The 19,995-nt window shown below is 39.3% G+C and overlaps 1 protein-coding gene across 1 annotated transcript in view; it reads left to right on the forward strand.

Annotated features, from left to right (window-relative positions):
* The window catches only part of Neb (nebulin), a 178,569-nt gene that overhangs the window by 105,991 nt on the left and 52,583 nt on the right, over window positions 1-19,995 (forward strand). The window contains exons 82-106 of the mRNA XM_051183847.1: window positions 178-285; window positions 1,408-1,719; window positions 2,449-2,652; window positions 3,245-3,349; window positions 3,964-4,071; window positions 4,915-5,226; window positions 7,124-7,327; window positions 7,722-7,826; window positions 11,300-11,404; window positions 11,514-11,825; window positions 12,622-12,726; window positions 13,271-13,369; window positions 13,547-13,648; window positions 13,771-13,878; window positions 14,501-14,812; window positions 15,739-15,843; window positions 15,959-16,063; window positions 16,274-16,378; window positions 16,989-17,096; window positions 17,195-17,308; window positions 17,724-17,921; window positions 18,271-18,375; window positions 19,043-19,147; window positions 19,245-19,349; window positions 19,627-19,734. Of these exons, the coding sequence (XP_051039804.1) occupies window positions 178-285; window positions 1,408-1,719; window positions 2,449-2,652; window positions 3,245-3,349; window positions 3,964-4,071; window positions 4,915-5,226; window positions 7,124-7,327; window positions 7,722-7,826; window positions 11,300-11,404; window positions 11,514-11,825; window positions 12,622-12,726; window positions 13,271-13,369; window positions 13,547-13,648; window positions 13,771-13,878; window positions 14,501-14,812; window positions 15,739-15,843; window positions 15,959-16,063; window positions 16,274-16,378; window positions 16,989-17,096; window positions 17,195-17,308; window positions 17,724-17,921; window positions 18,271-18,375; window positions 19,043-19,147; window positions 19,245-19,349; window positions 19,627-19,734 (3,759 nt within the window). The remainder of the gene's footprint in view (window positions 1-177; window positions 286-1,407; window positions 1,720-2,448; window positions 2,653-3,244; window positions 3,350-3,963; window positions 4,072-4,914; window positions 5,227-7,123; window positions 7,328-7,721; window positions 7,827-11,299; window positions 11,405-11,513; window positions 11,826-12,621; window positions 12,727-13,270; window positions 13,370-13,546; window positions 13,649-13,770; window positions 13,879-14,500; window positions 14,813-15,738; window positions 15,844-15,958; window positions 16,064-16,273; window positions 16,379-16,988; window positions 17,097-17,194; window positions 17,309-17,723; window positions 17,922-18,270; window positions 18,376-19,042; window positions 19,148-19,244; window positions 19,350-19,626; window positions 19,735-19,995) is intronic.

Below are 19,995 nucleotides of genomic sequence, written 5' to 3' on the forward strand. Positions count from 1 at the left end.
TAGCTTTACATTTTACATCTGAGTTATTTTCTACTACAAAGCAAGCCTCCAACAGCAAAGGAACTCAGCAATGCATGCTTTTCCTACACTGTCTTTACATTATTGATTATTATGTCTGTTATGCCTACTACAAGTCTGTTTCCATTTTCTAAATAAACCTGTGTTCTGGCTCACTAGAAACTCTACCAAAAGGATTGGGATGAAGCCAAGCAGAAAGGCTATGACTTAAGAGCAGATGCTATTGAAATCAAGCATGCCAAAGCCTCCAGAGAAATTGCCAGTGAGGTAACTTCCTTCTATCTACTTTGGGGTTTTCTCCCCCATAAACAGAGTCAAGAATCCTGCTTTCTCTTTTTATCCATGCAAACAATTGCATTTGTATTGTACATGTTTATCAGTAAATATGAAGACACCTTTAAATTTTGGGGTCAAAATTTAGGAACCAATGCAGTGTCATTTTATCCCCAAATATTTCTGGCATTCTCCACAGTATAAATGATAATCATTCTGTGCAACACTTAAGACTGAAGTCATATCTTATATCAAATATTTTATGCTAGAGGCTTGCATATAATTCACCAACATTTTCAAGTTCACTACCTGCTAATTTAAAGTTCACTAGCAGCAACATGATTGTCCTCCAAGCCATCTCCTACTCCCAGCTGCAAGGCTTAAACATGCCTTCCTTTCTCTGGTTCCTCTCTTCTCCTCATCTGTATACATAGCTGCCTCTTCTTCCACCCTCATTTTCGCCTCTTAGTTACCAGCACTCACACTTTAATTCCAGTTCTCTCCATTGATCCAAATATTTCCAGGTTGTCAAATGCAAGAAAGAAAAGGGCACCATCTGCCTCAAGAGCTTATAAGACAGGGGCTCTTGTCCACAGACCTATTTTCATTTCCTATTTGAAACCAGTGATCTTGCTTTATGAAAATGAGGTCCTTTCAGTGCCCTGGGGTCTGTCTGACTGAACCCTCCACCTACCCAGCAACCTTATTACCCCTACTGTGTCATCTTCTTCTGAATTATAGGATAGTGTAGGACCTATCTAACCAAAACACTGTGAGAATTAACTATGATTATAACTGCCACTGTTTAACTATTTTTGAATTAAAAATACTTATCAGTTTGGTATGGATGAACCTCACACATCTGAAACTCTTGGAGTAGGTTTAAGTAGTGATTGCTCCAAAAAAAAAAAAAATAGCTTTTTTCTACATTATTACAATTCACCATATTTTTTTCTTTCTGATTTATTCATCTGTCTAAAATAGTCCTGATTTCTTTATACTTAAATATGTAATGGCTTCCAGGTTTGAGCCAATTTGCATTAAGATTCTAAAATAATTTAAAAGAAAAATATCAATATATTATTGTCCTTTTTTCTTTTTTCTTTTCAATATTAGTACAAATACAAAGAAGGTTACAGAAAGCAGTTAGGCCACCATGTGGGTTTCCGCAGCCTGCAAGATGACCCCAAGTTGGTATGGTCTATACATGCTGCCAAGATCCAGAGTGACAGAGAATACAAGAAAGCCTATGAGAAGTCTAAAGGGATTTACAACACACCCTTGGACATGATGTCAATTGTTCAAGCCAAGAAATGCCAAGTCCTGGTCAGCGACATTGATTATCGCAATTACCTACACCAGTGGACGTGCCTGCCAGATCAGAATGACGTAATCCAGGCTAAGAAAGCCTACGAGCTGCAGAGCGATGTGCGTATGTCATGGCCCTCGGGGAGATAGAGTGTGTGCATCTAACTATCCTCCAGAGGCATCATTTAGATAGCAGTCTTCTAAGACCTAAAGCATTCTGAGCAACCCAGGGTAATAAAAGAAGTTGTCCTGACATTGTCTGTCTTGTAAAGGATTCCTGTTGATGGTAGCAGGATCTTATTCACCAAGATTTACAAAAAAAAAAAAAAAAAAAGTCTTATCCTATGTAATTAAGTAGAAAATTTTGGTTCTACTGTTCTAATCTTTGCATGACCAGATGTCTAAATTTCAGAAACAGATAAAAGCATAAGGAAATATTGGCTTAATTTAACTGACACATGTAGGAAATAATGTAGAGGTATTTTCTTACTATACATACATCTAAAGGGCTCCTTCCCTTTAGCTATTATTCATGAAAGATAGACTTTGGCTATTATTCATGAAAGACAGACTTCAAGTGACGAGCACAAAAACTCAGCCTAATATAAAAACAAAGCTATGTGTCATTGCCATCTTATTGCTCTACCCATTGCTGTCTGTCATCCTACCAAGGGCCACCTATGAGTTATGCTCCAGTTCCTATTGGAGACCACAAACCTCCTAGAGATAGATGCCAGAGATATTACATGCAGCCATCTGGCTGATTTACGTGGGGATTATGTGCAGGTTTCAGGTATCAAATTTGACTGGCCAACTTGAGTCTTCCTACTCTGTTTCTCCTCCATATAGAATGTGTACAAGTCAGACCTGGAATGGATGAAGGGCATCGGATGGTTGACAGAAGGTTCTGTGGATGTGATGAGAGTGAAGAATGCTCAAAATCTGTTGAATGAAAGGTTGTATCGGATAAGGCCTGAGGCCTACAAATTCACTAGCATCGTCGACACTCCAGAAGTAATCCTGGCAAAGACCAATGCTCTGCAAATCAGCCAGGTAAGCTGGTGTTGTTATGGTCCAGGACAGATCTCAATCAAGGGGAATTCAGATTGTGAACTTTAAATTGCCCATAACACAGGAAGTAAGATCTGGGGCACAGCCTAGTCCAGATCTTCAGAGCCAGCTAGCCATCGCTACATTTGATATATCTTGGGTCAGAACAACTGGGTCCAGACTGTGACAAACATTTGAGTTGCATTTAAAGTTGCAAGGTAAAATGCTACTTAATACTATAACCACAAAATTGTCACTTATTTGTGACTGTTCAGCGATAGCATAGGCTGAGAAGTTGAGGGATAGTCCCATCTTTAGACATCATGGCAGTTATTTTGGCTAAGAAAGAAAAGTCACATAATTGGATGTAGAATTGGATAAGAATTTTTACTACCATATTAAATTTATATTGTATCACACACAAATTATTTATGAAGTTGTTTGGTATTTGTAAATAAAAATACTAAATATACACATATATACATGCATATATATATATATATATATATATATATATATATATATATATATATATATATCCTTGTGGTAAGTGACTCCCTAATCTGCTGTACTGTTAACTCTTCACATTTTCCAGCCATTGTATCGTGATGCCTGGGACAAAGAGAAGGCAAATGTGAATGTGCCAGCTGACACGCCAGTGATGTTGCAGTCCAAACTCAATGCCATCCAGATTAGCAATGTAAGATGCTGCAATATTTTCTTCACAGAGTGCTCTCTGTCTGCCATATTTCTCCTTAGCATATTCAACAAGAGTTGTGCAAAAAGCACAGCCCGTTTATTTCTAGTCTTTAAGACACTAGGGATTCATATGTCTCTCTCTGCTTTTTATAATGTAGATATATATGTTCTTGCTGAAAAGGAAAAGGCAATGGCTTCTTAAAAAAGAAAGCAAGATATAACTTAAATATGTTTGTATCGTAATGCTTGGTTTTACTTTTTAGTGAACTGCTATTACTTTTTCCTTTAAAGCCAGCCAAATGTATAGTTTTGTGGTTTTTTATATGGCTTTCTGTCTCTTCAATTTATATATATATATATGATATTCCTTTACTATAAACCATTTAAAAATGTGCTGGAAGTCAAATTCAGTGTGAAACTAGTCTGTCCTGTAAATCTTGAAAAGATTTGTGTTCCACAGAAGTGTTAGCAACAGGTCATTTTGTTCAAAAAGTAATGTAGTATTTTATTGTCACCGCCAAATGCCCTCTAGTGCTAATAGTTGGTATTGGTCATAATGCTGAGTCAGCAGCTCCCTCTTCATACTCACTGTGGTATTGCAATCCCCATTTGCAGAAACAATATCAGAAGGCTTGGGAAGATGTCAAGATGACGGGTTATGACATACGTGCAGATGCCATTGGGATCCAGCACGCCAAAGCTTCTCGGGATATTGCCAGTGATGTAAGAGCTCATCCTTGTCCACAAACACCAACTCCTAGGCACATAGGGAGTTTGACTTAACTACTTACTCAAGGATTATATTAAAGTAGAACACCAGTAATTTTTCCTACTGTATTATTTTAAAATTTGAAATTCCAGAACAACTTTTACATTGATTCGAGAAGATTCCTCGCCTGCTTTTAGTTCTATAATTGCTATTCATTCACAAAATTTCTCTTTCTCCCCCAAATCTTCTCAATGCCAAATGATTTATAAGAACACAGTTTTGTTGGGGTTATTGAACATAGAAAATGTTATTACCCCAAAGTGTGACACACATAGTATTTGTGGTTCCTGAGATAATTTTAGGTGGCACATGGACCGGTGTTTTTTTAATACTGAAATTCACTTTAGTGTAACAGGGGTGCTGATTTTCCTCTACTTACATATTATACATTTAAAAATTAGTTTAAAAATAAGTTTACAATTTCAAAATAACTCTAAGCAATTGATTTTATTAACATGATAGGGAGTACAGGGTTATGGTTGTTTATGATTAAAAACATCTGAAGGTAACAAACAGCAACTGAAATCTGGGAGATGCTAATGAGGTTTGAGTGGCAAGATGTCCAGGCAATGGGTCTTATTTTCAGGATGCCCACAGTGTTTCCAGACATATGCTTTTAGAAAGAAAATTGATATAACAAAAAGTGCAAAGAGAAAAATACAGCGTTAACTTAGAGAAAAATATGTCCAAAATAAAAATGACCCAAGGGAGCTGGGATTGTTATGGATGGAAATGTTGTCTTTAGGAAAAGCAAGGTTATAAAACCTTATCTTCCCTCTTGTGCCCACGTTTCCCAGTATCTGTACAAGACTGCTTATGAGAAGCAGAAAGGTCATTACATTGGGTGCCCCAGTGCCAAGGAAGACCCAAAACTTGTTTGGGCAGCAAACGTGTTGAAGATGCAAAATGACAGGCTGTACAAAAAAGCCTACAATGACCACAAGGCCAAGATCTCCATCCCAGTAGACATGGTCTCCATCAATGCTGCCAAAGAAGGCCAGGCGTTAGCAAGCAACGTGGATTATCGGCAGTACCTGCACCAGTGGTCTTGCTTTCCCGACCAGAACGATGTGATCCAAGCCAGGAAAGCCTACGACCTGCAGAGTGACGTAAGTGTCCCTGGGAAGAAAGCTTTCCACAGCTTGGAATGCTGACTCCTGTCAGTGCTCTAGAAAGCCTGACTCTCCCCCATGTAAACACACCCCTTTACTATTTTACCAGATTTTTTTGATTGACCCTGTTATGGCTAGATTTGATCAGGAAGTTTTGATTTCATTGAAAAGGTGCTACCAGAATTTTCCTGGAGATTTACTGAGGTATTTGACACTAATGAATCTGTAAGAATATCCATGGTCTTTCATCTATATATTTACAAACAATAGCAATGACTTCCTTGGAATTAATTTCAAAGCTTAGACATCCTCTAAGCTCATCTATTTTCATGAATGGAATGTTCTTAGCATCTGGGTATTAATCTTAGTTAAGATATTTTCAGATTAGCCATACCATATGCTTACTCATTTTTTCTAAAATGAGGGATTCCATAAGGTTGAGTGGTTTTTTTTTTTTACATTATTTTACATGTATTTTGCCTGCATGCATGTTTGCACACCATATATGTGCCTGGTGCCTGCAGAGGCAGTGAGACTGAAGTTACACACAGTTGTGAGCTGCCATGTGGGTGCTGGAATGGAACCTGGGTCCTCTGGAAGAACAGCCAGTGGTGCTCTTAACCACTGCCCCCTTTTGCAGCCCCAGGTTATGTATGTCTTATGTAGGATGGATGTCTTCTTTTAATTTTCTGAACTTGGTTTCCTTATTCTTTAAAAGATGCTTATTAAATGTTGAATGAATTACTGAAGGTAGTGTGCTTATAAATAACTTAGGTTGCCTGATGGCAGACTAGAGGCAGACTAGTTTTAGAATAAACTGCATTAGTATATTGAGACATATATTTAAATCACATTCTTTAAAACTGAGACAGGGAAATTGTGGATTTTGAAGCTGACTTATTTTAAGATTTTCTTTTGAGATGTTCTAATATTTTCATTCTCTTATTCCCATTTTAGCTTGACATTTGTATCCCATAACTAGTTATTAAAGTATCATTTCTAAGCAGTGGCTTTTTATAGTGTAACAGTAGCACCATTTTATCTGCTTATTTTTTATATGTGGTATGATAATCAAGAATAAGCCAGATCCCAGTTGGAAGAGAGGGACTATCTTAGATAAAGAAAACTCAATTAATGCCAAAATTGTTCAGTTGGTTTTTGAATTCTTAATTATCCCTCTAAAAATACTTATTAAATATGCCACGTACCAGGCATTTTATTAACACAAAAGATAGGAAGAAAAGGCAAGCTGTGGCTCTTGGTTTGAGGGAGTTCACAGTGATACAGAGCCACATGCTAATGAAAGAGTGCCAGTGGGAATGGAATGGCTGAGTAAGTGTGATCTGTGGCATCTGAAGAGGGAAGTGGGACGTTCCTTGGAAGAAGTGCTGATTTAGCAGGCTTATGAAGGTGAAGAGGCCACAAAGAGACACTCATGGACAGCCACTGTGATCAGTGCACAGAGGGAATGTATGGGAGGAGGTTGGAAGGGAAGGTGGCGATCAGTACCAGTCCATGCTGAACTGTTTGATCTTTATCTTGAGACCCATAGGAGCTGTATGATGGGGAGCCAGTGATTCCAGATTTGAACTGAGAACTTTGCAAAGGTCATTCTGATGATGTAGAGAGCCATTTTTACTGCTTAGAAACTTTACATCAGCTAGTGTGGTGATAAACAGGTGTTAGTCATAAATCTTCCATGCATATGCCCAAGTGGAGAGCTGCTTCCACATGCACCCATAGGCACTCCAGTGTCAACCCCGGAACAGGAAGCATGGAGACACAACCTTGCTGTGTATTGCCTGTGAATAAGAAAATAGAACATAAAGAAAATGGCTCCCTTATTGCATTGTCACAATCAGAATCCTGTATGTACTGTGTCTTCTCCCCCCAGGCTATCTACAAGGCTGACTTGGAATGGCTTCGTGGCATTGGCTGGATGCCAGAAGGGTCTCCTGAGGTACTGAGAGTTAAAAATGCCCAGGAGATCCTGTGTGACAGTGTCTATCGGACCCCTGTGGTGAAGCTCAAGTATACAAGCATTGTGGATACACCTGAAGTTGTCCTTGCTAAGTCAAATGCTGAAAATATCAGTATTGTGAGTCACTGTTGTTTTTCTGTGTGTTAAAGTTAAATTCAAGCTACAGATGATAATAAGTTAAAAAATTAATGACATAATGAATTAACTTGACCATCTATTTTTAGGAAAAATGTTGATATAGCATTGTTTTGGTTTGTGCTATTTTAAGGCCTAAAATATTAATAAGAAGTATTAATATAATTTTAGCAAATTTGAGTAACTTACATGTGAAAATTATTTTTTAAAAAACTTTTAAAAAGTTTTTTGATTCTGGATCAGATGTAAAAAAATAATGACAAGTTTTTCACTGAAACTAGCAAAAAGCTATCAAGTGATTTCTGTTATTGATTGATTGATTGATTGATTGATTGATTGATTGATTGATTAATTGGTTGGTTGGTTCTTTCCATAGCCAAAATACAGAGAAGTCTGGGACAAAGATAAGACTTCCATCCATATAATGCCAGACACACCTGAAATTAACCTCGCTCGAGCAAACGCTCTTAATGTGAGCAATGTAAGTATCACAGTCACCCAGCTGGAGCCTTTGCATGACCAAGAGTACCTGTGTAGCCAAGAGGAAGAGGACTCTGCACTGCCAACACTTAGCCAACAGTGAGGAGCAGAGCAGATCCCTGGCCCTGAGGCCTAGTAACCAAGCTAGTTGCTAGTGAGCCAGTAGCCATGGGGCAAAAGTGAAAGGGAAATAAGAACAAAGGAGAGGAAAGAATAAAAAATGCACAGGCTAGAAAAGGGAGGTAATGACAGATTCAAACTTAAAATAGTAATTATCTTTTTACAGTTAATAATATTTAATTAATTAATATGATAATATGATTATGTGCTGTGTATAATGTCATATATAATAAATATTTAAAAATAAAAATAAATGGGTTAATTGGAAAAATCCAGATTGTGGGAGATTTCTTAGAAAAATAGAAATTACCAAAATTGACTCTGAAGAAATATAGACAACACATAACAACAAAAAGAGATTTAGATGCTTTGTCATCTGGTGTCAAGGTCCCCTGATCATTTCATAGGATTCCTTCAGAATTACAGGCAGTTGACTACAGGGGAGCCTAATACAAGAGTGAGGCGGGTGTAGGCTCCAAAACTTGTTACAGTTTCTCAAATCAAAACTGCTGGGCAATAGTAGCAGGAAAAATTGTAAAAGTGCTAACAAATCGAATTCAGTTGTACATTCAAATGCTAGGATGCGAACAAGGGTCCAGGTATAACGGATTCCATGATAACGGATTCCTAAAGATAAGTAACATGTGAGGAAAAAACAAGCACACTTTATTATATCTTAAAATATGTGACAGGATGCATTATTCATTCTTGTTCTTTAATAAAATCCTGGTTAAAAAAAAAAAAGGAGTAAGGGGAGATAATTTGGATATGATGTTAACAGTCCCTCTCAAATCAAAGGCCAGTTCACCCTCAGCAAGCTTCCAGTTCAAGGCAGGACTGAAATAGGGCTGCCCATGCACAGCACACATTCGGCCAGTTAGCCTCTTGTTCATAACCAGTGAGTAAGAACAAGAGATTAAAGCTGGAACCAAAGACAAAATTCTTCTCTGCAGAAGCTATGCTAAACCTAGAAGAGATCAGAAGAGCCCACCAGCTTGTGAGCAGCATTCAGTCACGTGGCTAGCTACACCTTTCAAGAGAGGGGGTATGGCAGATGATTACCACCAGGTCCCAGAAACTGCCTGTGGGTGGAATAAGTATGACCATAAAAAGGGAGGGTGCCTAATGCAATCTTTCCAATTTGGAACCTCACTTTATTTTCAGAAAAATACTAAATCTTTGTGAGGGGACAAGCCAGCTGAGCAAAGATTCCTCACCAGGTGCTCAGCTCTGCCATCCCGCTACAGTGAGCTACCTCAGCCTGAATTTTCTGGAACTTGGGAGGACTGTAGGGTGTCTTGGGGATTGGAGATCCAGTATCAGTGTTACAGTGTAGGTCACTCTTTGGGAATTCCTTCACTACAGCGAAGATGCTTCTTCCATTCAATTCATAGTCATTTTTGGCAGAGGAGTTCTAGAGTTCTAGAAAGTCTCATATGCTTATTTTTATATAACCACGTTCTCTTCTGAAAATACCAGACACAGTATTAATATCATGATAGTACAGCATTCAGAGTTGTGCTAAAGGAAAAGCATTAGCTTTGGAGAGTAATGACAGTGGTTCACAATGTAAAGAGAAATGCCTCCTTGGGATGCAAACCACAATGTTCATTTTCTTTACATGTGATAGTGCCATTATTATGACTGCTAAGCTCTGCTATTCATAGCTACTTCCATCATTTAGAAACGATGGCTTTTTCAGGATAGTGGTTTACAATTTTATGGGTAGCAAAGCAAATTCAACTTATTGGCACTCTAACTATATGGGTAAAATCTTTTTTCTTTAGTTAGAAAAGGTGAGACTTTTATAAGTTTGGAAATTTGTCCACATTCTCAAGTTATTAGATGAAAACTTAGATCTTGTGCCAGGGCTTGTTTGTTTCAGTTCATTGAAAGAAATGTATTTGATCTCATAAACTAGAAAGAATAAAAATGTACTGGGGGGTGCATACCTTTAATCCCAGTACTCAGGAGACAGAGACAGATGGATCTCTGAATTTGAGGAGGCCAGCCTGATCTACAGAACAAGTTCCAGGACAGCCAGGGATGTACATATAGAAACCCTGTTTTGAAAAAACAAACACACAAAAAGAATAAAAATGTTATATGACAATGAATAAGAAAAACTAAAGACAAAAGTAAGATTAAAAGTAATACAGTGACTGGTTTACAGGAAGTATGCTCTAAAATAATATATTTAAATATGGAACACACTTTTTTCTCTTTATAGAAAGCAAGTCAGTTGTGAACTAGGCCCACCCAAAGTTTAAAATACATACATACATACATACATACATACATACATATATATATTAACCCAAATTCACAAACAAGTAATCTTAAATGAAAATTCAACAAATGCTTAACCATAGTTACGAGTATAAAATGGACCTAAGGATGTATTTTTTAGATATGCCAAAATTATGACACTATTACACAGTCCCCTTGCTTATTGGTGGGATTTTTTAAATTATGTGTTTAAATTACTGTTATTTCTGAGTCTTTCTGCCATAGTCAATACAGGATGTAACCATTTAAATATATGTGATACATATATTTGTCTCAGGCACTTACTAGCTAAATGCCATCATTTTTGACATATAACATTCTCTAGCAATGCAAAGAGACATGTGATGACTCTGAACTGTCCTTTGTTGTAATCCTTTATGATAGTTCCATCCATCTGAGTTTAAAATAGAAAATAAAGACCTTGGGGCAGGGGTAATTACTACTTTATTCCGCTTGTTAGTTTTTTGTTTTGTTTTGGATTTTTTTTTCTTTTTGGGTTTTTTGTTTGTTTTTGGTTTTTGGTTTTTCTAGACAGGGTTTCCCTGTGTAGCTTTGCAGCCTGTCCTGGAACTAGCTCTGTAGACCAGGCTGGCCTTGAACTCACAGAGAGCCTGCCTCTGCCTCCTGAGTGCTGGGATTAAAGGCATGTGCCACCAACACCTGGCTTCCACTTGTTTTTTAGCAACAAAAAGATAGCTATCACATCCAACTGTACTTTACCAGAAAATATAGTATTCTTGAACAATATGCACTATCAGTCCTAGAAGAATTAAAAAGCTATATTGGAAAGAAAAACACTCAAAAGTATAAAACATTTGTTATTGTAAACTAACAAAGTTGAGCTGAAAAGACTCAATAACAACCTGTTAGCATCTGCCTTGTCCCAGTGCTATCTATACACTGACTCTAAGAAAGGGAACTTGAAACAGGTCTTGGACAGCCAGGTGGAGGCTGTGATTTTGAGTGAACAAGAAGTGCCAAAGACTTGGCTCCAAGTCTTTGGCTGTAAATGCTACTTCATGTTCCAGAACAATTTTAACCTCTTGTACCTTTTCTCCTCTTCAGAAACTCTACCGTGAGGGGTGGGATGAGGTCAAGATGAGCTGTGATGTCCGACTGGATGCCATCCCTATCCAGGCTGCCAAGGCCTCCAGGGAGATTGCTAGTGATGTAAGTGGGCCTCTAATGCCTTCAGGGTTTTATCCCATCAAATTCTCTGTGTGCATCAGAGGGCCCACTGTGACCCATCTGCTCTGCTTTTTTTTTTTTTTATCTCCAGTATAAATACAAGCTTGACCACGAGAAGCAGAAGGGACATTACGTGGGTACCCTCACAGCCAGGGATGATAACAAGATCCGGTGGGCTCTCATAGCTGGCAAGATTCAGAATGAACGGGAGTACAGGCTACAGTGGGCCAAATGGAAGACCAAGTTCCAAAGCCCTGTGGACATGCTTTCCATCCTGCATTCTAAAAAATGCCAGACATTGGTCAGCGACATTGACTATCGCAATTATCTACATGAGTGGACATGCATGCCAGATCAGAACGATGTGATCCAGGCCAAGAAAGCCTATGAGCTGCAGAGCGATGTGAGTGGGCTACATTGTATTCTTTTACTGCGACTTCCAGAAAGTTCATAACATTACATACCTTTGTCACAATTACATGACTTTACATGGCCAAAATTAGATAGTAGTTAGGCCTTTCAGCATGGTATCAGATCATCAGCAATGCCAGGAAGCCTCTAAACTTCATGTGAAGAAATAAGTGGCACTGTAAATGAGTGTAGGTCTTCATGAAAGGTCAAGGGAAATCAGGTATATTTCCCAGCACTTAGAAGTCAGAGGCAAGAGGATTGCTACAAATTCAAGGTCACCATAGTCTAGAGAGATCCAGGCCAATGCAGAGGCTACATAGTTAGGTCCTGCTGCAGGGGGTGGGGGTAGGGTGGGGGTATGATGATGAATTACTATAGAAAATTATTGTCTATAGCATCTAGATAACAATCAAGGTTTGTATAAATGAACTATTGGTAGTTTATACACAGGATCTAGGCACAGATACACTTTTTCAACTAACATAGTTGTTTAGAGATCTTGAATTAAGTTGTCCTGTTCTTTTTTGAAAATTCTGAACATGCATCTCTACACAGGCACTACCTGTTACAGGTAACAGGTAGTGTACCTGTAGGTGTAACCTATAGCTGAATTGAGGTTAATTCCTATTAAATAGAAAAAAATATATCCTCCAACTGCAACTGCCTGGTCTGGCTGCTTGAGTATATCTCCCATGGCTTTTACACTGCTTACTGTGTTTCCTCATCAGACCAGTCAATGGGCTCCAGGAATCAAAGTCATTACATTAATTCTGGCCTTCTTTTCACAGGCTGTTTACAAGGCTGACTTGGAATGGTTGCGTGGAATTGGGTGGATGCCAAATGATTCTGTCTCTGTCAATCATGCCAAACATGCTGCAGATATCTTCAGTGAGGTACTTGCAAGACTTTGCCCAGTCAGTCTATACATTTCCTCAAAAATTGAGCAAAAGACATGAGCCAAAATACAATCACCTTAGGTTAATGTTTTAACTATTTTTCATTGCTGAGATTTAAGCCAGACATCTTCCAAAATGTACTATTGCTATCATACTTTGGGACCACATCCCTAACAGCATCCAACATACTCTCTGATACATGGGATAGCACAAGTGGAAAATTTCTTTTGTCAACAATGTCAATATATTGGGGAAAGTTTGTCCAGTTGGAAAATGGAATTTTATGATACAAGTAATGCTGAGACCTTAGGAGGTGAGCAATCATTCTACTTTAAAATCTGTGGGACCCTGACCCCAATATTGAAAAATTATAGGTGGTATAACAACTTGGTTGTTTAAAAAAATATAATGCTAAATTTCCAAGAAAATATCATTCATTCACTGATACTGAATTCCTCTCACAGAGAAGAACCCTTAATTTAGTGTCTCTCAGCTCACACATTCACAGACTATGGCTGACGTATTTCTCTTTTTCTCATAGAAAAAATATCGTACAAAAATAGAATCTCTCAACTTTACTCCTGTGGATGACAGAGTGGACTATGTGACAGCAAAACAAGGCACTGAGATTCGAGATGATGTAAGTATGCAATGTTGTCAAATCAAACAGCCATGCGAAGACTGTCGCCAAAACTATCCTGCCCCTCACAATCACTGAACTATAATTTCATCACCAAATTATCAATACTAGCAATGCTCAGGCAACAGAGAGAGTTCTTAACCTCAAGTAATTTTTCCTAATGCCTCTCACTTTTAGATTAAATATCGGAAAGATTGGAATGCCATCAAATCAAAGTATACCCTTACAGAAACCCCACTGCTACACACTGCCCAGGAAGCTGCCCGGATCCTGGACCAGGTAAGGATATTTTTCAGGTCCCTAGTGCTTGGGATCTGTAGATCTGTAGGAGATTTGCATACATGACCTCATCTTCCCCTGATCATCTCATTTAACCCCTGCTATGGTTCTTTGTCTTTTAGTATCTCTACAAGGAAGGCTGGGAGAAACAGAAAGCCACAGGTTACATCCTGCCACCAGATGCTGTGCCATTTGTTCATGCCCATCACTCCAGTGATGTTCAGAGTGAGGTAATTTATCCCAGTATGTCTGTACCCTGCAGAAACCGGACTTGCCTGAAAGGGCACGGGTTGTAAAATACAGATGTCAGCTTGAGGATGCTCCATCTCAGCCTGGTAGACCTGGCTATGCTTGCTTAGGGATGAAATATTTTCCCTTTTGGGTCTTTTCACTTGGGTTTTGAGCTTGTTTTCAGTTTGTCTGTTTTGTTTTTTCCTTGTATATTCTGACCTCTATAAAATCTGTAGGCTCATTACCACAATTAGAGAACAAGGATATGGGTTTTTTGTTTGTTTTTGTTTTTTTTTTGTTTGTTTGTTTTTTGTTTTTTTCTATTTAAAATGGCTGTCTCAGCCAGGTGTTTACTGCACAAACCTGTAAGCATAGAACTTAGGAGGTAGAGGCAGGGGGATCAGGAGTTCAGAGCCAACTTCAACTCTACTAAGAAACTATCAAAAACAACAATAACAAGACTAAACTATCTGTTTATTTCAGCGACATCTATTTATATGTCAGTGATTTTTGCTATCTCAGAATAGAAATGTCCAACAAAAAGCTGGGGGTGGAACTGTTGCTGTTTCATGTTCTTCCTCAAGCCTGCTTTGTGCTTATCAATATTCTACCTCTCCCCAGCTGAAATACAAAGCTGAACATGTTAAGCAGAAAGGTCACTATGTTGGTGTTCCCACAATGAGAGATGATCCCAAGCTGGTTTGGTTTGAGCATGCAGGCCAGATTCAAAATGACAGACTCTACAAGGAGAACTACCACAAGTCCAAGGCCAAAATCAATATACCTGCTGACATGGTGTCAGTTGTGGCTGCCAAGGAGGGCCAGAATCTTGTCAGTGATGTTGATTATCGTCATTACCTACATCAGTGGACGTGCCATCCCGACCAAAATGATGTTATTCAAGCAAGAATTGCCTATGACCTTCAGAGTGACGTAAGTGACTGTCATTTCTTGTTATCTAGACTATGCCGTACACTATGAGAATGATAAGCAGCATCCCATCTTTGACACTTTGGACCATAAGCATTTAGTTTATCCCTAGAAAGGAGTTAATTCTGGAGACTGAGCTGATATTTTAGCAGCCATGATCATAGACAAGAAGTGAGGGAAAGTCTTCTTACTTTCCTGGATGTCTTACTCCTCAAGCAAAGACAATATGGCACAGGCCATCTCACACTGACGCCTGAAGTGAGCACTGTCCACACCCCCAGCTTTCTGTAAGGGTGGACCAAAACATGTGTTGGAGTTATATCTCAGATGCCGAGATATAACTCAATGTAGCTCTTTTCATCATTACCAGATGGGAAGAGAGCCTGCCTCATTGGTTGCTACAATGTGACTTGGGCCCAACTTTACTCCAATCAGCCATTCTTCTTCATTTTCTCTCTGGGGGGGTGGGGCAGACAAATCCAGGAACTAGGGTTGGAGAGAAGGTACTGATGGGAACAGACAGCCTTGTCCAGATTAGGGAGATGTCTCCCCATTCCCTAGTCCTTCATGAGCATTTGCATGGGCACTTTCTTTTAGGTCCAGGTAGCTAATGTGAAATGCCCTGTCTATCTAAAACTGCAATCTCTTTGGTAAACCTTTCCTTACGACAACAACCTATGCTTGACTCCAGTTGCACTCCATTGACCTGGCTTTCACAGCACTTCACCTTATACTCATTTCTTAAGGCACTGAACTCAGGGCCTTGTGCAGTCACAGGCTCAAGAAGCAATACCAGGCAAAGCCATGGCTGAACGAATGAGACAACAGCTGATAAAGAGAAATCCATCTCAATCTTCCAAAAGATTGCCTGAATCCTCTGTGGTTATCCTGTGTCATTTACAGTCTCTCCATCTCTCCTCTCCCCTCAGAATGTCTACAAAGCTGACCTGGAGTGGCTCCGAGGGATTGGCTGGATCCCTCTGGATTCTGTGGACCACGTGAGGGTTACAAAGAACCAGGAAATGGTGAATCAGGTATGCAGAGCCTGTTGGATTTTTTTTTAACCTAATGCCTAATTCACTTACCTGACACATAGGAGTGGGTGCCCTGTGGGGACAGAGCTATCTTTATTGTCTCTATTCATTTCAGATAAAATATAAGAAAGACGCTCTTGCCAACTACCCCAACTTTACGAGTGTAGTGGACCCTCCAGAGATTGTTTTAGCCAAGATTAACTCGGTCAATCAAAGTGATGTAAGTTCATATTGTATATGTTGAAGAAATTGTGCTGAGAAGCTAGGTGATTGATTGCTTTAATTCTGGATAATTTACAACTAAAAGTTGTAGCTGAAATTCAGCTAATTGGTTAGTTTTTCTATATAAATGTAGATTATTATGGTATGTCTTAAGAAATTTTAAATATGTGTTTAGACTAACCAAAAGGTTTTCTTTTCATCTTTTTAGGTGAAATATACAGAAACATTTAATAAAGCAAAGGGCAAGTACATATTTTCTCCAGACACACCATACATCTCCCACTCCAAAGACATGGGAAAACTCTATAGTACCGTGAGTCCTATTTTATGCAATAACTTGTTTCCTAATTATGATCATGCCAGTATTCATATCCTTGCCTGGTTTTTTAAACGGATGAACTTGGAGGGTGACCAGTTGCCTTCATTGTTTATAGTAACACAAATAAATAGGTAATAGTATATAGAAAGTACTATCAGGGTTCTGGAGACACAGCACAACGGATTGAGTAGGTATCAAAAAGAGAAAAAAACAAAAGGAGTTGAATGCATCACTCCTCAACAACCCTACATACACAGTTCCAGACAGTAAATGGAAGACTTACACTTGCTAATTTAATTCGGCTAATTCAAAGGAGTAGGAGTGTGTGCGTGCGTGCGTGCAAATATGGAATATTTGGTGAGTCTGTGTGCAAATTTCCAGTCATTTTTTCAAGAAGTAAAAATATAATTAACTGTTATAAAATGCTTCCATTTGTAGATTTAATCAAATAACTTCCTAGTTCTAGGTTAGACACTCTAATGACAACAGATAAAGTTTTCACCCTTGCCTTGAACATAAATATTCTACCCCAACTTTAGTGATTGTTTTGGTGCTATCAGTATATAGTTGAATGTAATTCTGTTAACACATTTCTTTGTTCCAGATACTGTACAAGGGAGCATGGGAGGGAACCAAGGCCTACGGCTACACCTTGGATGAGCGTTACATTCCGATTGTTGGAGCCAAGCATGCTGACCTGGTAAACAGTGAGGTAAGTTTCATGTTTCCTCTAAGTTTCGAGCCTTTAATGGGGAACAAGAAGATGAATAGAAAACTCCAGCAATTCTCAATGTTGAACCCATTTTTCAGCTTAAATACAAGGAAACCTATGAAAAGCAGAAGGGTCACTACCTGGCTGGAAAAGAAATAAGTGAGTTCCCTGGGGTGGTCCACTGCCTGGATTTCCAGCAGATGCGGAGTGCGGTAAGCCAGTGCTTGCTTCCCTGTAGATGCATACAACTTCAGTGTGCTCTTGTGTCTGTCCATGAATAGACCTCCCTGTGACTCAAGATTTAGCTGGTGGAGAAAGTGGTAGAGGGTGGATCATTGTTCAGATTTCTTCACCCTCACTGGTGAACCCTTGATGGCTGTAGACATTGCTTCCCCACCACCACCACCACCCTTTTTACATTCAGGGCTTTGAATTGGCAAAAGGGGAAATTTTTCCTATTGATATTGCATTATAGAGGGATAAGGAAAAGGATTTTTAAAGATTTTGATGCTATTTTAAACATTATTCCCTATGTACTAATGTACATTGCAAATGAGACTAAAGAAATTGGTCTGAATAATTTAAGTTTTAATCCCTTAATAATTTTTGTCTTTAAAACATCTTTAGTTGAACTACAGAAGAGATTATGAGGACACAAAGGCAAACGTGCATATCCCCAATGACATGATGAACCATGTGTTGGCAAAAAGGTGCCAGTACATCCTTAGCGACCTGGAGTACCGACACTACTTTCACCAGTGGACATCGCTTCCAGAGGAACCCAATGTTATTCGCGCCCGAAATGCCCAGGAGATCTTAAGTGATGTATGATGCCCTTTCTGCTGTTTGACTTAGTTTACAGACTTCACCTGTTCCTGCTTAAACGTATGTGATGCAGTTTCTCCTGTCCATAGGCCCAGAGAGTTTCAACACTTCAGTGGCATAAATAACCACTCTTCGTGTAAGAATTCCCTTTGAGACATAGGGTGCCTGCATTGGATATTTAATCTGTTCAAGCTAGACTCAAACGTAGGCACTGTTCCCCTCTGAGATATCTTTCAGCCACGGAGTAGCTTCCATCTGATTGAAGGTCAAGGAACAATAAGAAACCATGAACGTGACCAACTATACATTCTGAATACCTGCCATCTTTCATGTTTCTTCTTTGTTGTAGAATGTATATAAAGATGACTTGAATTGGCTGAAAGGCATTGGCTGCTATGTTTGGGATACACCCCAGATTCTCCATGCCAAGAAATCATATGACCTCCAGAGTCAGGTGAGGCTGTCTCCCTCTAAGAGCCAACTATCTAGATGTCATCATCATAGTTCATGGTAGCATCAGTAGGTTGCTGGCCAGGCTGTCTCTAAGCTCTAAGGTAACTTATAATCTAAGGTAATTGGCCCCAATCAAACCTCTTGTGGTGACCTGCTCTGGTATGAATCTGTCTATGGCTGAAGGCCATGCACATTTGTAACAGAAAGTTACAGAGGAAGGGGTTGTTGGATGGTGAACTATTCATAGGCATCTCTATCTTGGCCAGGTTAATTTGCAGAATATAAGGGAGTGTGCTTTGATAACAGGTACATATGTTTTGAAGGGAAAAATCACTATCTGGGGCATGTCCCAGCATGCAGGTGAACTGTGATTGGACAGACAAGTCTGATGGTCTATTGGCACAGTAGGCTGCTACTGTGAGGACTGGAAGGTGGCATGGAGAAGGTAACAAAATGAAGAAAGATACCTCATAGAGATCCAGACCTCAGTCTTGGCCAAGGATAGCTGCTGCTTGTTTTGGCTGCCACACAAAATCTGTGAACCACCAGGTGGTGGCAGTCTGCTTCTTACATTAAAGCAGAAACCCAGAAATAAAGAGATGGCTAAATTGTACAAACAGCTATCTCTGCTTTTTACCATCTTGGGTGACTTTTGTTTTTATTCACAGTTACAATACACAGCAGCAAGTAAAGACAATCTACAGAACTATAAGCTGGTCACAGATACGCCAGTTTACGTGACTGCCCTTCAGAGTGGCATCAATGCCAGTGAGGTATGATGTTCTTGTCCTCTTTGCAGGACAAGCCCCTTCTTGTCTTCATAAGTCTTCTGCCAGCAGAGCTACAGAAGTTGTTCTTTTTTGTCTGCAGGTGAAATATAAAGAAAATTATCATCAGATTAAAGACAAGTATACCACGGTGCTGGAGACTGCAGATTACGACAGAACCAAGAACTTGAAGAGTCTGTATAGCAGTGTGAGTTGGTTTTCTCTTGTACCTAGAAACTGTCCTTACCCCTTCAGAGAAAGTTTAAAAAATAGGTATAAAACCCTTCAATAAGGTTTGTCCAGTTTTTTTTTCCTGAACCATAAAACTCCCATTTTACCTATAAATTCTCACTATACAATTAAATCTCATATTGAAAAAAAAAATGCCCTGGGGTTGGCAAAGCTCATCTGAGACACAGGAAAACATGATGTGGGGACTAACCAGAGTGCAATGCCTGTATTCACAAGATTTTTAACCCTTCTAGAACATATACAAGGAGGCCTGGGATAAGGTGAAAGCCACCAGCTATAACCTGCCAACCAGCACCTTATCCCTGACACATGCCAAGAACCAGAAGCACCTGGCCAGCCATGTAAGTCAAGTGCAAGTATCAACTCCTCCCCTCACCCTCTGTTCTCTGCTCCCCATACCAACAGTTCTCCCAGGCTATTTGAACATTGCCCAGAAGTGCCCCAACATCCTCAGAAGTGTCTGACCAACACTTCCAATTAGCTGGGCATCAGAATCTGTACTCACTGCCTCCCCTCGGGTCCCTGCAGTCCCTGGACAGTCACACATAGCAGCCAGTCTTTCAGGCTACCCGTGTACACATAACATGGCTAGGTAGCCTCTG

This window comes from Phodopus roborovskii, unplaced genomic scaffold (assembly GCF_943737965.1).
Source record: "Phodopus roborovskii unplaced genomic scaffold, PHOROB, whole genome shotgun sequence".
In the NCBI taxonomy this organism is placed as follows: Eukaryota; Metazoa; Chordata; class Mammalia; order Rodentia; family Cricetidae; genus Phodopus; species Phodopus roborovskii.